Source organism: Homalodisca vitripennis, chromosome 3 (genome assembly GCF_021130785.1).
Source record: "Homalodisca vitripennis isolate AUS2020 chromosome 3, UT_GWSS_2.1, whole genome shotgun sequence".
Taxonomy (NCBI): Eukaryota; Metazoa; Arthropoda; class Insecta; order Hemiptera; family Cicadellidae; genus Homalodisca; species Homalodisca vitripennis.
The window spans coordinates 69,129,948-69,145,737 of NC_060209.1; the positions used below are offsets into that span (position 1 = coordinate 69,129,948).

The 15,790-nt window shown below is 36.2% G+C and overlaps 1 protein-coding gene across 3 annotated transcripts in view; it reads right to left on the reverse strand.

Annotated features, from left to right (window-relative positions):
* The window catches only part of LOC124357045, a 72,760-nt gene that overhangs the window by 46,004 nt on the left and 10,966 nt on the right, over window positions 1-15,790 (reverse strand). The window contains exon 1 of one of the 3 annotated variants that reach the window (XM_046808439.1): window positions 5,583-5,750. The exons of the other annotated variants lie outside the window; for them this stretch is intronic. Coding sequence (XP_046664395.1) covers window positions 5,583-5,663 — 81 coding nt within the window. The 5' untranslated portion in view covers window positions 5,664-5,750. Of the gene's footprint in view, window positions 1-5,582; window positions 5,751-15,790 lie in introns of those variants that run through there. 3 annotated transcript variants of the gene reach the window in all.

Consider the following 15,790-nt stretch of genomic DNA (forward strand, 5'->3'; position numbering starts at 1 on the left):
AATTAAAGTAATTAGGACAATTGTTGTAACCACAATCCTGCAGTTTGCCGTCGGCCGAACCCAGTTTTTGGCACAGACAATAATTGGATCAAGTCTTACATCCTGTCTCTGAGGACAGATCCGTAATATTTTCAAAGCCAATTAACTTCTGGACGGTCATGAATGAAATATGTGTAAGTAGTTCAGTTTAATTGTAATACACAGGAAGACTTGATGATTTATCTTAGAGCCAACACCTTTCCACAAGACTCGTCTTTCACACACCACCTCAATGCCAACTGAAATGTTTCCCCGGATTCCAGCACGTGCAGCCACAACGGAAGCGTAGGATGACTGGACAGCATTGTCTCTGTGCCGCCCATTTTAATTTTAGGGTTCCCCACTTGTTTTGAATTGACAATAACTACTTGAAGCAGCCCCCTTCAGACTACAGAGCGGCTCCAAAGAACTTCAATTAACGTATCCTGTACAATTTTTATTGATCTACGACGGAAACTAGCACCACTACCACAGAAAAATTCAATCAATTTATTTGTTTCACAGAGATGATATTTATGTATTGACCTACGTAAATATTTATTAAGTCTGATCAAACCCAATGTAACGACCTCGAACAATAGTATCTTGAGCCATCGTTACAATTCACCAGTAGATCAACTTACAAATAACCGTGATTGCATTTGGATTGCAGTAAAATTTGAACAGATATTGAGTAAACTAGTTAAATAGAGTACGACTTTAATGGTGTTCTTAGAAAATGTTGAAAACCTTAGACACCTAGCTGCTTCCCGAAGCATAACGGACCCAGTGAAAACGATCGTGGGAACGTTGGAGCACTGCAAGGTTCAATGCTGGCCCCATTGTTGTTTCCCTTAACGTTGTAGGACAAATAAAGTTAGATAATTTACTTTTTAATGTTTAGAACCCCTTCTTGAAAACAATTTACCAATAGCAAGGAGAACACAGAGGTTGTGTAAGTGCCGAACAGGACTAAAGAACAGAGCTCAAAGCATGCAAACTGGAAACCGGTCTTGCAACCACATAGAGTGGTTTACAACTAGCAGTTAATTTTACACATGGGAACAAAGAAAAAACGAGTATTATACTGTGAAACCTTAAAGCTAGAGCCTGGCGGAAATATGGATTGTAGCGGTAAGGCACGTCACTGAACTTGTGAATTTAGACATTTAGTATTCAGGTACATACAACTTTTATAAATATAAACTTTATTGTTTTACCACATTATAAACACAATAAACAAAAATAAAGGGGAGCAAACATATTAGATATAAATGAATTTGATGTTAAAATTTTCATAGATTTTATCAGAATTTTTTTAAATATAACTGGTTCCAATTATTATTTCTTAGTGTATAATGGAGTACACACAAAATCCCATTGAAATCGGACTATATTAGACGTTCGGCATAAATCAACCTGTCCATATACCGTCTTAAACGACTGGACGATCCCATGTTTCCTAAGGGCGCTGCTTCATTCTATAGCCAATTCTTGAACAAACACGAGAAAGGCTCTACAATGCTACTGGGTAAAAATATTGAGCGTGTATAGCTCAAGAAAATTTGCAAAATCAAGACAGTTGCTCGAAGGTTGATATATTTGAATGAATGTTGTTGACTTCACTTGTGTCAGCGACCATTATTCTTTATGATCAACCGATTTAGGTGTCTACAGAAGAATCCACCAGACTTAGCCCAGGGAAAAAGGGCCACTTAATGGGTGAAGATGTAGAGGACTTATTAAACACTAGGATGGATTAGTCCTTCTGGGGAAGAATGATAAACTTAACTGGGTAGAGATTCAGTTTTTTATTTGAAAGGTAAGGAGACGCAAGGTATGTTTGTGTTGTTTCCTAGGAGCTGACAGAGGTTTCCATGTTAGGGCATATGGGAGACTATGAAAACTTACGTGCTCTGTAGTTTGTTAAGTCGCCATTGCTTCATAGCGACTCGACCGTTGGCATTAATAACACGAAATCCTATTTCTTGTGGCTACTCACTGGACACGAGAAGCGAAGTTGTTTGTGGTATCCTTGTCAAAATGGGTTCAGCCTGCCCGCTCACGTTTGTGTGAAGTTTCCGATTATAGTGGTAATTTCAGCATAGCCATGACACAAGCAATTGTGTTCGTTACACAAGGAAGGAACATTAATTGACTGATCACACAAAAAGTAATAATTTGTAAAATTCGATAAAATATTTTTTTAATTCTCTTTTAAGCTTAGGCGTTAGGTATGCCGATGTAAATTGGCATTTGTTAGCAAAGTACACTATCTATCGTGTCTATGCATGATTTCCCCTCTCCCGATTTGAACCTGTGATCTCTCAGTTAGAGAGCCGAAACTATAACCATTAGTCTACGGAAAAGGGCTAGATAAAATGTTGTGGAGCATTTATTTAGTTTCGGAGAAAACTTTTTCTTCGCTGATCACACATGTTTTCTTCATACAGCCTTGGAGTGGAGGAAGGGAATATAAAGCTTTCCTGAATGTTCAACCATTTGCTAACACTAAACGAACCATATAGTGGAAGAGAAACATCTCTAACATTTACCCTTGTAACTTTTGTTTCATGCACGTTTCTTCAGTGTGTTCATCAATGTGCGGCAACGTTTATTGTCGGTACGGCTCTTTCCTTTATGGCAGAGCAATAAGAAGACATCAAGAGAGAGACCAATCCCCACACACCGCTACTTCTCGCAACAATGCCCGGTCTGGCACAGTTTTCACGGTTGGATTTCCTCGGCCACGTGACCCCCGGAACTGGGCCGTGTACAGCGCGCCCAGCGGGTGTCGGAGAAAATGAGCCCCTGGAATTACTTTCCCGCCAATAATACTTTCTCTGCTTCTGTTTTGATTGGCGCGGTAGAAAGTATTCGCGGGCAGGCGGGGATGACGCAATGCTGCCGTGGAGCAGCAGATTCCGACTCGGTCGTAAACTATTAGCTCAACTAGGTTACCATAAGTATTCGGTGTGCCTGGTGGTGGCCGGTCTGCTGATCAGGTGGCAGCATCGCCGCCAGAAACAGAAGTGGTGGGATTCACCGAGAAGCTTTCCTTACTACAAATATTAACTCTGTTTTATGTACAAGGGGATCATCACTTTCATGGAGTACACGACTTCTTTGAGAGAAAATGTAGTTCTCAGAATAGAACATTTGTCATCGAGAAGTTCTGAAGAAGGATTGTATTTTATTTCAAGTAAATTCTAATGTCTTCAGACTAGAAAAAAAGTAGGATTTACGAACAAGGTTTTACACTTAGCAAAGGTTCCGCGTTATCTTGGCTTATAAAAATAAAATAGTAATACTGGAAAATTATCAACCTGCAAAAAAAGAAAGAAAAAACTGATGCCTTATTCTTATGTAAAATAAATTCGCCACACGCCAAAAAATCAATATTTTGAAAACGTGAAAATACCGTTACTCAAAAAATATTAAAGGAGGAATACGTCATGTGTTACCTCATAGATATTAAAATTTTTGAAAAAGTAATATTTGTGCATTTAAAACTTATTTATGTGTTTTTGTTCCTCACAGTATTAGAACAAGAATTTTGGGGTTTTAATAAAAACATGTAATTAAACGCCAATATTTTACATGGAAAATCCTCTGATATAGCAAACTTCTTAAGATTTTGTACTAATACACATCATTGTGTTATAAAAAGAAAAGTAAATACAACTTTTATTTCGATTTTTTAGGGAAACAGGATTTTGTTGAACATCTGCGATCATTTAGTGTTACAAAAAATTAGTAACACAAACCAGTGACACATTCTTATATCTCTGAACAATGGCAAACGTCCGGGGAAAAATCCTGTTTCCTTCACAATCCTTCCTTCCTCAAAACTAAAATTGAAACATAGAAGTTTTCTTTTACTTTTACAAACAATGTAAAGGCCTATTTGGTGTGTTGCAGATTCGGCAAACCCTAAAAGTATTTTCTTGAAACGACGTGACACATGATGTAATACACCTTGTCAGACTCACAACGTGGATCTAACTCTTCAACATTAAGAAAACCGCACCTGTAAGAAGTATCTGGAGGAGCTTCCGGAATGCTCCAGGACAAGCAGTTGCAGACCTAGTTCCATTGATTACCGAGTTGCAGAGCGAGACTGCTGCGCTGCCCGTAACGGACATCCTCACTCTCTTATTAGTCCAGAATGCATCAGACCGGCCAGTTATCATGGTTATGCTGTGTCCTGTTATAAGCGGCAGCTCCACAATTACCACGTGTCAACCAAATCAGTTCCTGGAACAGTCTTTACGCCCGTAGTGATGTTTCGTTTTTCGTGTCACCATCCTAAATAAAAATATTTAGTTGATTTACATAGTTCAATATTGTACTTATCGATGGGTTTAAGGTCGGGCCTTTAAGATAATAGTTACCAATGCTTAACAGACTTAAAACTTGCGTTATAAATATCCTCAATGTTGTATGTTTTTATTCCATTTGAGTTTTATTTTTTCCAAAAAATGTCAAAAAACGTGTGGAGAACTAATTAAATAATTACAAATACTCCAATAAATAATCACAAGACAATTAATTGTGTTTTAAACACCTAACGAAGCGGTACTTAACTTTCCCGAATGTTAATTTTTACTTATCGCAAACAGATATACGTTATTAATTATGTTTAAGTTCTTTAAAAGCTGGCTCTACTTGTGACAATCCTTATTTAGACTTATACGAATAATGTTAAACCTTTTTACCCTCTTACTTCTTATAGTATAATTTATTAACTATGGTAGATGCTTCATTTTAAAAGTTTGATCAATTACCCGTCCACATGCTTTTTATAGTTTTTCCAATATTGTTTCTTGCGGATTTTGCAGAAAACTCTGTTTTGCTCTTCATGGTTTGAATACTCAAATATTCTTGATTTTAACAGCATCTACGAAAAGCCTACAAAAGCAAACTCGGCATTATAGGCATCACATAGCAAAGGGCCTTTTAATTCCCTAGTGATGCAGAAACCTTAATTCAGAAAACATGTAACAGTAATCATTGACATAACATTTTTACTTGGTGAACAACACGGTCTTTAATTCGATTTTAGACGTTGTGTGTGGCCTATGTAAATTTCAAGAAATTATAGATTTAGTTTTACTTTATTGTCATTTTTGTAACAAACATACACATACACACTACTGATCAAATACTCAACTAAAAAGAGTATTTTAACTTATTATATCTAACTCAGACCCAATTTTATTTGTTATAGGTCACAATTATTATGTATGAATTAAAGGGTAACAGGATTCGGACATTTGTCACCTGTTTTATAAAAAAAATATAAATAAAAGGTTACGTTTTTGAGAACAAGAATCTGACCTCTTCTTTAGGCGTGGACACCTAGACCTGAAGAAGAAGATGACATATTTCAGTTCTCGAAACATAATATATTTTTAAAATATAACGGTAACAAAAGTCCGAAATCTAGTTATTTATACCAAACGTTCTTAAGCTTTAGTCAACAAATCGAAAAAAGTGAAAATGCTCGTAATAAGTGGAATTTACTGGTTATTATTGATAGAAATGTCAATAAAAAGACTGACCACTATATAATACCAGAAATCGGCCGAAGACTGCGGCGATAAATGTACAGATGACGTTGAAATTGCAGTAGTGAAGAACATAACTTGTTATCCGGGAGGAGGTCCCGAGCATATCGACTGAACGATGACCAGAGAGGCCCGAGGGACGGTCTCGGCCCACATCACTGTCTGATACCATCGCTACTGCCCGATCCGCCGATACTGGCGGTCTAGAACTCGGGCATCGCCTGTCTATCTGCTGATGTCCTCCATCCAGCACATAATGGTGATTGCTGCTGTTTAACTGCAAGCATGAGCATGTCTGTTCCTTTCCTCGCGTACGTTTTGGTCACCTAATAAAAAGTTGTGATAGTTAATGTTAATTGTCGTAGAGCATGGAATGGTAGTATGAAATATTTTGAAGTCACCTTTAGCCATATCAGGATGAGTGTCTCAAATTATCACTGTAGTATAGAGCAAACGGAATATTATGAAATCATCTTAGAGCACCCTGGTTATTTATTATATTTGCGAAATGACAAGAACAACCTTAGTTGTCTTGTTTTAAAGCGCGAAATTTCGTTTTATAGGCACTTCACACACTCTTACAGATCATAGACTGACCTTGGTTCAAAGTTGACACTTAACTATTGCTGGCCCAATAAAATTCTCTGATTTGTTTCTTTTAGATAGCGGGATTCTCCAAAAAACATCTTTGAGTTTAAATAGGATGACTAAATAAATTGAGGCTAATTTTAGGGTACGAAGTTCAACATTTATTTAACACTTTTCAATATAGTCTTCCTCTCATTTATCGAGGCTACGTTTTACAAAGCACAAATGAATTACTGTAGTACTGTACCCTAAGTACGTAACTTTTGCGAATATATACTGAACTATCCGATTTTGATAAATAGTTTAGAAAGAGATTAAAGGAAGAGGAATATAAGATAGTCAATAGCTTTACTATATTAATAAAATATAATTACACCCTATAGAACCGTATCAGCCCCCATTCCCCAAAACAAAAAAATGATGCAAGCAATACAAACAACGCACTCAGTAAAAATATCTTCCAATAAAATTGAATACTTCTTGAAACCGATTTCACTTCTCTTATGGAATGCACTGAATAAGAAGAAAATCGATACTGTAGTGTGTGCAAGTGTGTTTGTAGGTTGGCATTTAATTGTGGCTGGTACGGCACGAATCGATGTTCCACCAGCGCAGCGGTTGGTACCCTGGTGTTGTGATCCTGATCTTTCATGTCTAATGTCTATCAAGCGCAGGTTCCGGATTGCAAGACACCAGAACCAGCAGGCCGACACCAGGATAAAAGCGATAAAAGTGAATGAGGGTGTAATACAATTACGTAGTGTCCTTACTTGTGTTTTATCTTACAATAAAATAAACAATTCACATTTAGGCTCTCTGCCTTTAGACCTAAATATTTTAAGGAATCAATGTTTGGTTGAAAGGTTTGTACATATTTAAATTTAAATTTATAATCCCTTAAAACTATTTTCCTGAAGATAACAGAAGTATAAAATGTTGATCACTCAATGAGGAATTACACGTATTTGTGAACAGTAGCATAATGAGATAATTTTGAAAGTATACAGGCCCAAATAAAAAAGGCTGTAGATAAATATGTGAAAATTGTACAATACGTTTATGCATTTAAGACTCAAGGAAATTATATTTTCAAATTAAATATTATTTAAAAAAATGCATGCTTTTACTATTTTTTATAGAAATTATTTTTTATAAATTGAAATCATAATATTCTCTCCAGTCGTCCTTAATGTACATTGTAAAAAGTTTATAAAACAGTTTTTCTTTGAGCTTGGTTATAAGATGCCTCTAAATGCATTACAAATTCAAACCAATCCTCAAAATGACTTCAGGCCTATTTCCAATATTTTCTTAAAAACCGACTGCATCATCTTATTGCTTTCTTATGCAGTTAACATGACCAGGAACAGTACGAAAATGCTACTTAAGTAAAGTATTTTAATTAACACTGAGTCTGTTATTTATTTTGCAAAACGTGTGAATAACTAACTTTAGTAATTGTCAACAAACAAAATAATTATTTATGTAAACAATGACAACAAAATTCAAAGTCAATATTATCTGAGTAAAAAAAAATAAACCGTGTATAACATAGCCTACTATACCTTTCTTTCACTAGACGCGTTTTCCCTTAAACGATGAGTAACCAAACTTTTTACGAATGTAAATTTAAAATGTGTTTGCTAATTTAATAATTATTTAAACAGATCCTTTATTTTTAAAAGAGATTAATATATGAACTGTCTATTTAAAACGGCATAGAAGTTCAAATTATCTCAACAGTGTGACATATTATTTACATTAATTAAAAATTTATCTTAATTAGTTTTTAGATAAGAGCGAAATATTTATACTAAAGAGCGACCATATAATCATAATGGCTTTACAGACTGTTCGTTATAACACAAGGTAAGAGTACGCCAGGCCAAGAATCACCTGACAGGTTTACCAGATGTTTCGAATCTACAGCTCATTTCATTCTAGAGATATTCTGCAGATAAACACAAGAGAAATTTTGCCAGCAGTACAGACAACTAATCCTATAGAAGGACTTGCGAACTCTATCTTATCTATGAAGAATTGAAGGTACGGAAAATTAATTGGACTTTGCTGACGCTCATCCAAATCTCGTAAAGAACGTGCCCTCATCATACAATTCGACCTTCCCTATATAGAAATGAATCTTTATACAAAATTCAAGTCTAGCTCATTTCATACTACAGACATTTCCCTGAGTGATATGCTTTGCTAGTGCTCAGCCAACTAATGTGTCGGTATGTAGAAGATGTTATTTTATCGACACATTTGTACCTATTCAACCACATAACATTCCAAATCAGCAATGTTATAACTGTCAACATGACTCAGGCCCGGGTAACTCTCTTACGGAGTTATACATTTCTTCTTTGGCTATCGGCGTTAGTTGGGCACTACAACGAAAGGAGCGCTAGTCAAAACGCCTCGTTTTTTTTATTTGTTGAGGGTGGTTTTAATATAAATTTTAAAAAATGAGCTGTTAAAAATAAACTAATGCAATCAATAGTCATTTAAGTCCTTAGAATATCTTGTTATTGAACTGCTACAAACGTGATTAGTCCATATTTTCATATTTTTTATCACTTGTACTGAAAACCAATTGTTTGAGTTACACAAATTGTTTGCCGTATCAAGTAATCTTACAGATATGAAAGGTAAAAAAAAGGAATTGGCATTGGTTGAATACATTATATGGAATGGTTAAATATCTGATTTACAGTAAAATATTTGTAAATCAACTAAACAGTGTAATGTTAGTTTTTGGAAGAACTGAGAAAACATCAACATTTATGAATTTAAATACGGCTCAAAACGGTAGGTGCAGACAACCAGAATTATCAGTGTTACAGTGAGCTGCGAATGATTACCTCAGTACAGTAGCGGTTACGGCGGTTATCGCGAGATAACCGAATCAAGGAACGTCGAGGGTGCCTGCTGCTTGGATTGGTGATCTCTGAGCGATCCTGTCCTTGCAAGCAGCCTGCCTACCCGTCAGTTGATGGTGGTTAGGAAGTAACCTTCAAGCCAATGGTCCTCAGATTAAGTGTTAGAGAGGGCTTCTTATACCGTTATAAATAAATGATGATACTGACTTCTTACACGCACTTTTCAATATATTTTTTATTCTTTGTTATAAGATGGAAATACTATTATTGCTGATAGCTACACACCTACTAGCAATTTTGAAATCCAGCCAATGCTGGCTATTGCCTAGGAACTATGGAGTGTGATCTTATTGTCAAGCAGTTTGTACCTGATGTCGTAAACTTACTCGTATAACGTAGCCGACTCTCCAGTCCAGGTGTGCATACCATGCCTCCACACCCGTGGCGGCCGTATCTGACCAGTGGCGATGGCCTAAGTTATTAATCAAATCTCCTACACCCCAAGGAGCCAAGCCCGTCGCGGTATCGTTCACTGAGGCCGAACCAAGAATTACTTAGAACAATTTCTCAATGAAGGACACAAGATTTTCATGCCTTGTGGGCGGAACAACGCTAATTGTAGGTATTGTATTGTATCATTGAACGATGGCAAATGTCCGGAAAAATCCTGTTTCCTTCACAATCCTTCCATCATTAAAAAAACCTCAAACAATTTCTTAATTATACTATACTGTTAGTACTTGGGTTGTAATAGCATGTTTGAAGTGAAGAAATCTTACTTTTCCTCTCGTTTGCACAATTATCCTCATGTTGTAAGTTAATGCATCGATAAAAGGTGCATTAACTTAGTTTAGATTCGTATGAAAGGTCATTAGTTGTACCTTATCGTAGTGAAAATAACGTTATATTTTCCAGGTTACATAAAGTTATATTTATTTGAATGATCAGGCGTTAACAAGGAGTTTTTTTAATTTTAGGGAGGGAAGCCAAAACCCATCGTCCCGTATTTCACCGTTGGGTCGGATGTAGGTTACCATATTATTTTTAACATTTTGATCCGTGTTAAACATACAGCATTTTGGAAAATGTGGATCAAACTTTGAGAAATGATAAAATATGAAGATTCAAAAACGCTACTTCTACTAAAAAAATATTATTTCTCACCTTACTTTTTTAGCATCTTCATAAACATAGCACGATCAAACATTGAAACAAATATTTCCTAATAAATAACTCCACGAATTTGAAGGTTTACAAATATATCTGTACACAAATTTATGGAATAGGCCTACGGCCTAATTGAAACGGGGATTTAAGATTTAATTAAATTAATTTTACCTCACGCCAAAACATATGTTTCAGGTATACGATGTATTGTGGATGGAACAACGCAAATTACAGACATCAGGGTCATAATTCGGCTTCAAGGCCGACACAAACTCGCGAGATCAAATAAGGCTTTCACTTTTAGGCTAATAATCAAGAGCCTGTCCTTGGAAGGAAGGGTGATGGGAAAATGTCCACATCAAATTTAGTGATGCGGTTGGATGGTCGTTACTCCGAAATCTCGTCGGAGATGATCACAGTGTCGATGATGAGAACGCATTTATTTGCATACTTCTCATATGACCGACCTTCACGGCTGATTGAGTCTAAATTACATGGAAATGGTGTACCGCGCTGACGTTGTTAGCGTCGGCAGGCTTTCTTGATTGTGGAAGGGTATTACAAAATCTTAATATGTGATTTAAACTTGTTCTTCAAGTTTACAACATTTATATGAACGATCATAAAGCATCTGGAAGAATAAAACGTATTCTAATACGTTTAATATATCGGATTTATTTAAAATAATATCTATTTCGGTCAGGAGTTCCACAAGGTATTGTATAGGTTCACTGCTATTCTCTATTTCTAATTTAAATAAATGATATCTTACGAAGATGTAAAACACTTTTCTATGCTGACCATCTAAACCTTTAGATGCTTGGCTTAATAAACTACAAGGCTCTCAGACTATGACGTGTCATTTGTAGTGTGGTAGTTGAACTTGAAAGTATAGAAATTCTAAGTGATTGTATTTTCTAAAATGCATTAATACAAATTCCATAGTAGTCTTTTTGAGAGGAAACTGTTGGGGCTCTAAGAAAAGTATTTTAATCTAGGGGTGGTTCTGAAATCAAACTTATACAGCATTTTCTTCTTCTTCAGTTATATATAAGTTTCTTATTTTTATATAATTTTTATCATTCATACAATTAAAAAATACAATAAAAACAAAAACAGTTTCAAGTAATTAATAGCGTAAAAATTGATTATTTTATAAAAAACTGTTCAAAAATAATATTTGCCCTACATTTGTTCAGACAATCTAATACTATCTAATTTCGACAATCGACAATCTAATTTTAAATCAGCATTCACCTAAAATTCGTAAATTAAATTCAACGATAATGATGGTTTTAGTCCTGATCCTTTGAAAAACAACACAAACTTAAAGACTTCCTACAGTTTTATAACTGTCGATTTCTTATAATTTCATTAAAATTCGAATTTGTTTTTAATTGTTGTTTTGTTCAGTTTCAGTTCATTGCTGGTATTTTTGTTTATTAGATCCCTAATACTCGTATGAGCACTTTTGATTGAGTTTACCACCACAACTAGAAGATTATTTGTAACGGTTTAATTTAGAGTGAGCTTATGTCATATGCTGTTTAATGCTCTCTTTAATTGTATTGCTGACCAATTCAATTTAAAATAAATAATTTGGAGCCGTTTATGTTTACCAGTGGAAATATCTTATACGTGGGAAAGATAACAGAGAGTTGAAGAAGAAAACAAAAAATAAAGGAGTTAAACACGAGACAGCACATCCGTAGAAGGATAGCAAAGTGAAAACAATGATAATTGTGTCGGCGTAATCTAATCCTGGCCGATGATAAACAAACAAGAGAATAAAGGAAACAATGATAACCGCGAGGAACAAGGTCAAAGCAACAGGAACAGTGATGGCCCACGCGGTACAGTGTAATGCTACAGACAAGGTGACGAAGGGCGGCACCGCACGCCCACTACCTCCCCCACGGTGTACCTAGAAGGCAAGTGTGCGAGAGAGGTAAATCATTCAGCACTACTAGGAATTACGAATGCTGAAATACAAATAATCCTAATATCAAATCTTTTTTGGTCCGACGATTAATAATATACTTATAGTATATAAAAATAATTGTAAGAGACAAACATATATATGAATATACATTGGGTAAAGAATGTCAGGAAACGGTTTTTCATCTATTAGGGACCCTTGAGCGGTGGAAGAGAGGGTTAAAACAGCCTTAACTGCGCTAAGCTACTACGGAAAGTCTTCAATGAAACAATACGAATAAATCACATTGCATGCCACTATAAATTACTCAATAACGCTAAAAACTATTCAAATTACATTTGGGTTCCCTAAAAAATGTCATTCATTAAAAATTGTAGAGCACAAAATTTACAGAAAAATGAACTACAAAAGTCGCATTCACAAATTTTTCATAGCGCTATCCAGTGGCTACACCTAAGAATTATCATTGGTTATATGCATAGCGCATCAGTAGCAACTTATTGACTACTCCTAGTCAGTAAGGTCAGTGAGATGTTGTTTGCTTTTAGATTTTCTTTGACCAAAATATTACATTAGTCGTATTATTTTATTTACGAGTTTCATATAAAACATTTAGAAATGGTTTTTGGACGGGGAAGCTAAAAAATATGATTGGGAATCGTAAAAATATTTTGCACGCTTTGAGATGGGACAGCTTCTAAAAGCAAACAAAAAATTCTTTTAGAAAACTGGCTGGCGTTAAAATGTTAAAGCTCTCTAAATAATAAACGCAGTTTATTGCAAGAAATTGTATTGTTTATTTAGTATTCATTGTTCAAATATCTTGATGTGGTTGGTTATCACGATAAAACCAATATCATTCATTTCTACGTTTTTTTCTCATTAAGATCTTTAACGTGTAGACCTTTGCAAGTTAATTTAACAATTTTCCACCGATTCAATAATGCCGTTCCACTGACTAAAAGCATTGCAGTTAACAAAACAGTGGTTTCTTAGACCTAACCTGTATGTGCACAGTTTCATTTTTATAAATCGGACCATTAAATAATTGTTACGTCGTCTCCAAACTTTTAACAATTTGTATAAATACACAGGATCTAGAGCATAGATTGTGTTGTATATAGTTCTAAACATGTGCCACGCCACATAGGCTGTTCCATTTACTAATTTGTTTCTTGCAATTATGACTGAGCTAAGTAGGTTGCGAATTTCACATCGAAATATCCAAACTGACAGAGATAACAGTGTAACATTTCATCTTATATTATTACTATAACTATAGTTATCTCTGAGAGTATCTCAAGTCATGGTAAAAATGCAGTTAAATCCACCGGATCATGCAGTTATCGGATCATAAAAATAAAATTGACGCGAGCTCGATATGAAGAGAAATATGAACTCCGACAAACAGCTTAGTTATCATATCTTACTCAACAGTGAGCTTTATTACCACACAACCTGTATCCGAGCCTGCATGTTCACCGGATCATGCAGTTATCGGATCATAAAAATAAAATTGACGCGAGCTCGATATGAAGAGAAATGTGAACTCCGACAAACAGCTTAGTTATCATATCTTACTCAACAGTGAGCTTTATTACCACACAACCTGTATCCGAGCCTGCATGTTCACCGGATCATGCAGTTATCGGATCATAAAAATAAAATTGACGCGAGCTCGATATGAAGAGAAATATGAACTCCGACAAACAGCTTAGTTATCATATCTTACTCAACAGTGAGCTTTATTACCACACAACCCGTATCCGAGCCTGCATGTTCACCGGATCATGCAGTTATCGGATCATAAAAATAAAATTGACGCGAGCTCGATATGAAGAGAAATATGAACTCCGACAAACAGCTTAGTTATCATATCTTACTCAACAGTGAGCTTTATTACCACACAACCTGTATCCGAGCCTGCATGTTCACCGGATCATGCAGTTATCGGATCATAAAAATAAAATTGACGCGAGCTCGATATGAAGAGAAATATGAACTCCGACAAACAGCTTAGTTATCATATCTTACTCAACAGTGAGCTTTATTACCACACAACCCGTATCCGAGCCTGCATGTTCACCGGATCATGCAGTTATCGGATCATAAAAATAAAATTGACGCGAGCTCGATATGAAGAGAAATATGAACTCCGACAAACAGCTTAGTTATCATATCTTACTCAACAGTGAGCTTTATTACCACACAACCTGTATCCGAGCCTGCATGTTCACCGGATCATGCAGTTATCGGATCATAAAAATAAAATTGACGCGAGCTCGATATGAAGAGAAATATGAACTCCGACAAACAGCTTAGTTATCATATCTTACTCAACAGTGAGCTTTATTACCACACAACCTGTATCCGAGCCTGCATGTTCACCGGATATCCTTGCGTGCACGGATATTGATATTCTGACGTCACTAAGTTATTGCTACCGCTACACAACTGTTCGCTATACTTCGGGCAATATATATTCCCCTGGAAATATATAAGGAGGAACAGCTGTATGAGTTATACTCCATAAGGTCCGCTGCATGCAAAAGCAATAAAGCTCGTCCTCACTGTCTCCAATCAGTTATTTTTATGGACAATGCCAGAACGGACATCAATAGTTGATTATTATGGCTGACTTATGAATACAATAAAACGATACAGCGGAGTATCGAACGAACCCTTTAGATTATAATGAAAGTCTTACCGAACTGACTGAAAGGTCAATGCTATCCTTTAATCTTTGGGCTATCTTGAACCTACATGAGTTCTCCCTTGTACCAAGAAGAACATATGCACCAAGTCTTTAGTCTCTAGGAACATTCTTTCAACAATTCTGGCACCTAGACACTATTTTAAGAAGTACCTGACGGTTCCGTAAAAGTTATCGCAACATACGAAGATAAAATATCTATGTTACGCCACAACCAATGATGGTGTAAAGTTGAAAACAATGTACCTTATTTTTAAATTCCTTGCTAAATATATTATTGAAATATTCAAAATTCCTTTTCAAGATGAAAGACATAGTAAAGCATTATCTGTTCTTTTTCATTCTTAAGGATAACATTCGTAGCCAGTCTGTAACCAAAACAAATTTCTTCCAACCCACAGGAAAGCAGTGAAGCCTTACAAGGGTAACGATCTGAGTGAGCAAGCCACGCATAATTCGGACAGGACAATGCTGAGTGATACGATAAATCAGTCTATCCCAGGACAGGTTCTGCCGCTCTGGGGTGCTGCCGTGGCATTTGTGGGCGCCAACGTTGAGGTCTGGGCCTTGACCCGTGGGCAGGGATCGGTGAGTTCCTGACTACACTCACTGCGCTCGCAGACACTGGAGTATGGTCGTATACATCTGCGCAGACAGTGGAGTATGATGGGGACGTGACGACAGTGACAGCACGCAAAACATAGCCATCCTGTTAGTGAAGACCAGATGTGGTGTGCGAATGTTCTCACAGAAGCCACATGGGGAGATGAGGAATGCTTTCTCCCACAACAGTTCCTGCTACGTGCATCATGAAAGTTGACTGGATTGGATTACAAGTCATAAAGGGAAATACAACTCTGGAGGCGTGGGAATGCTACTGGCTCTCAATACTTTATCAGAAGGTCGTGTTCCA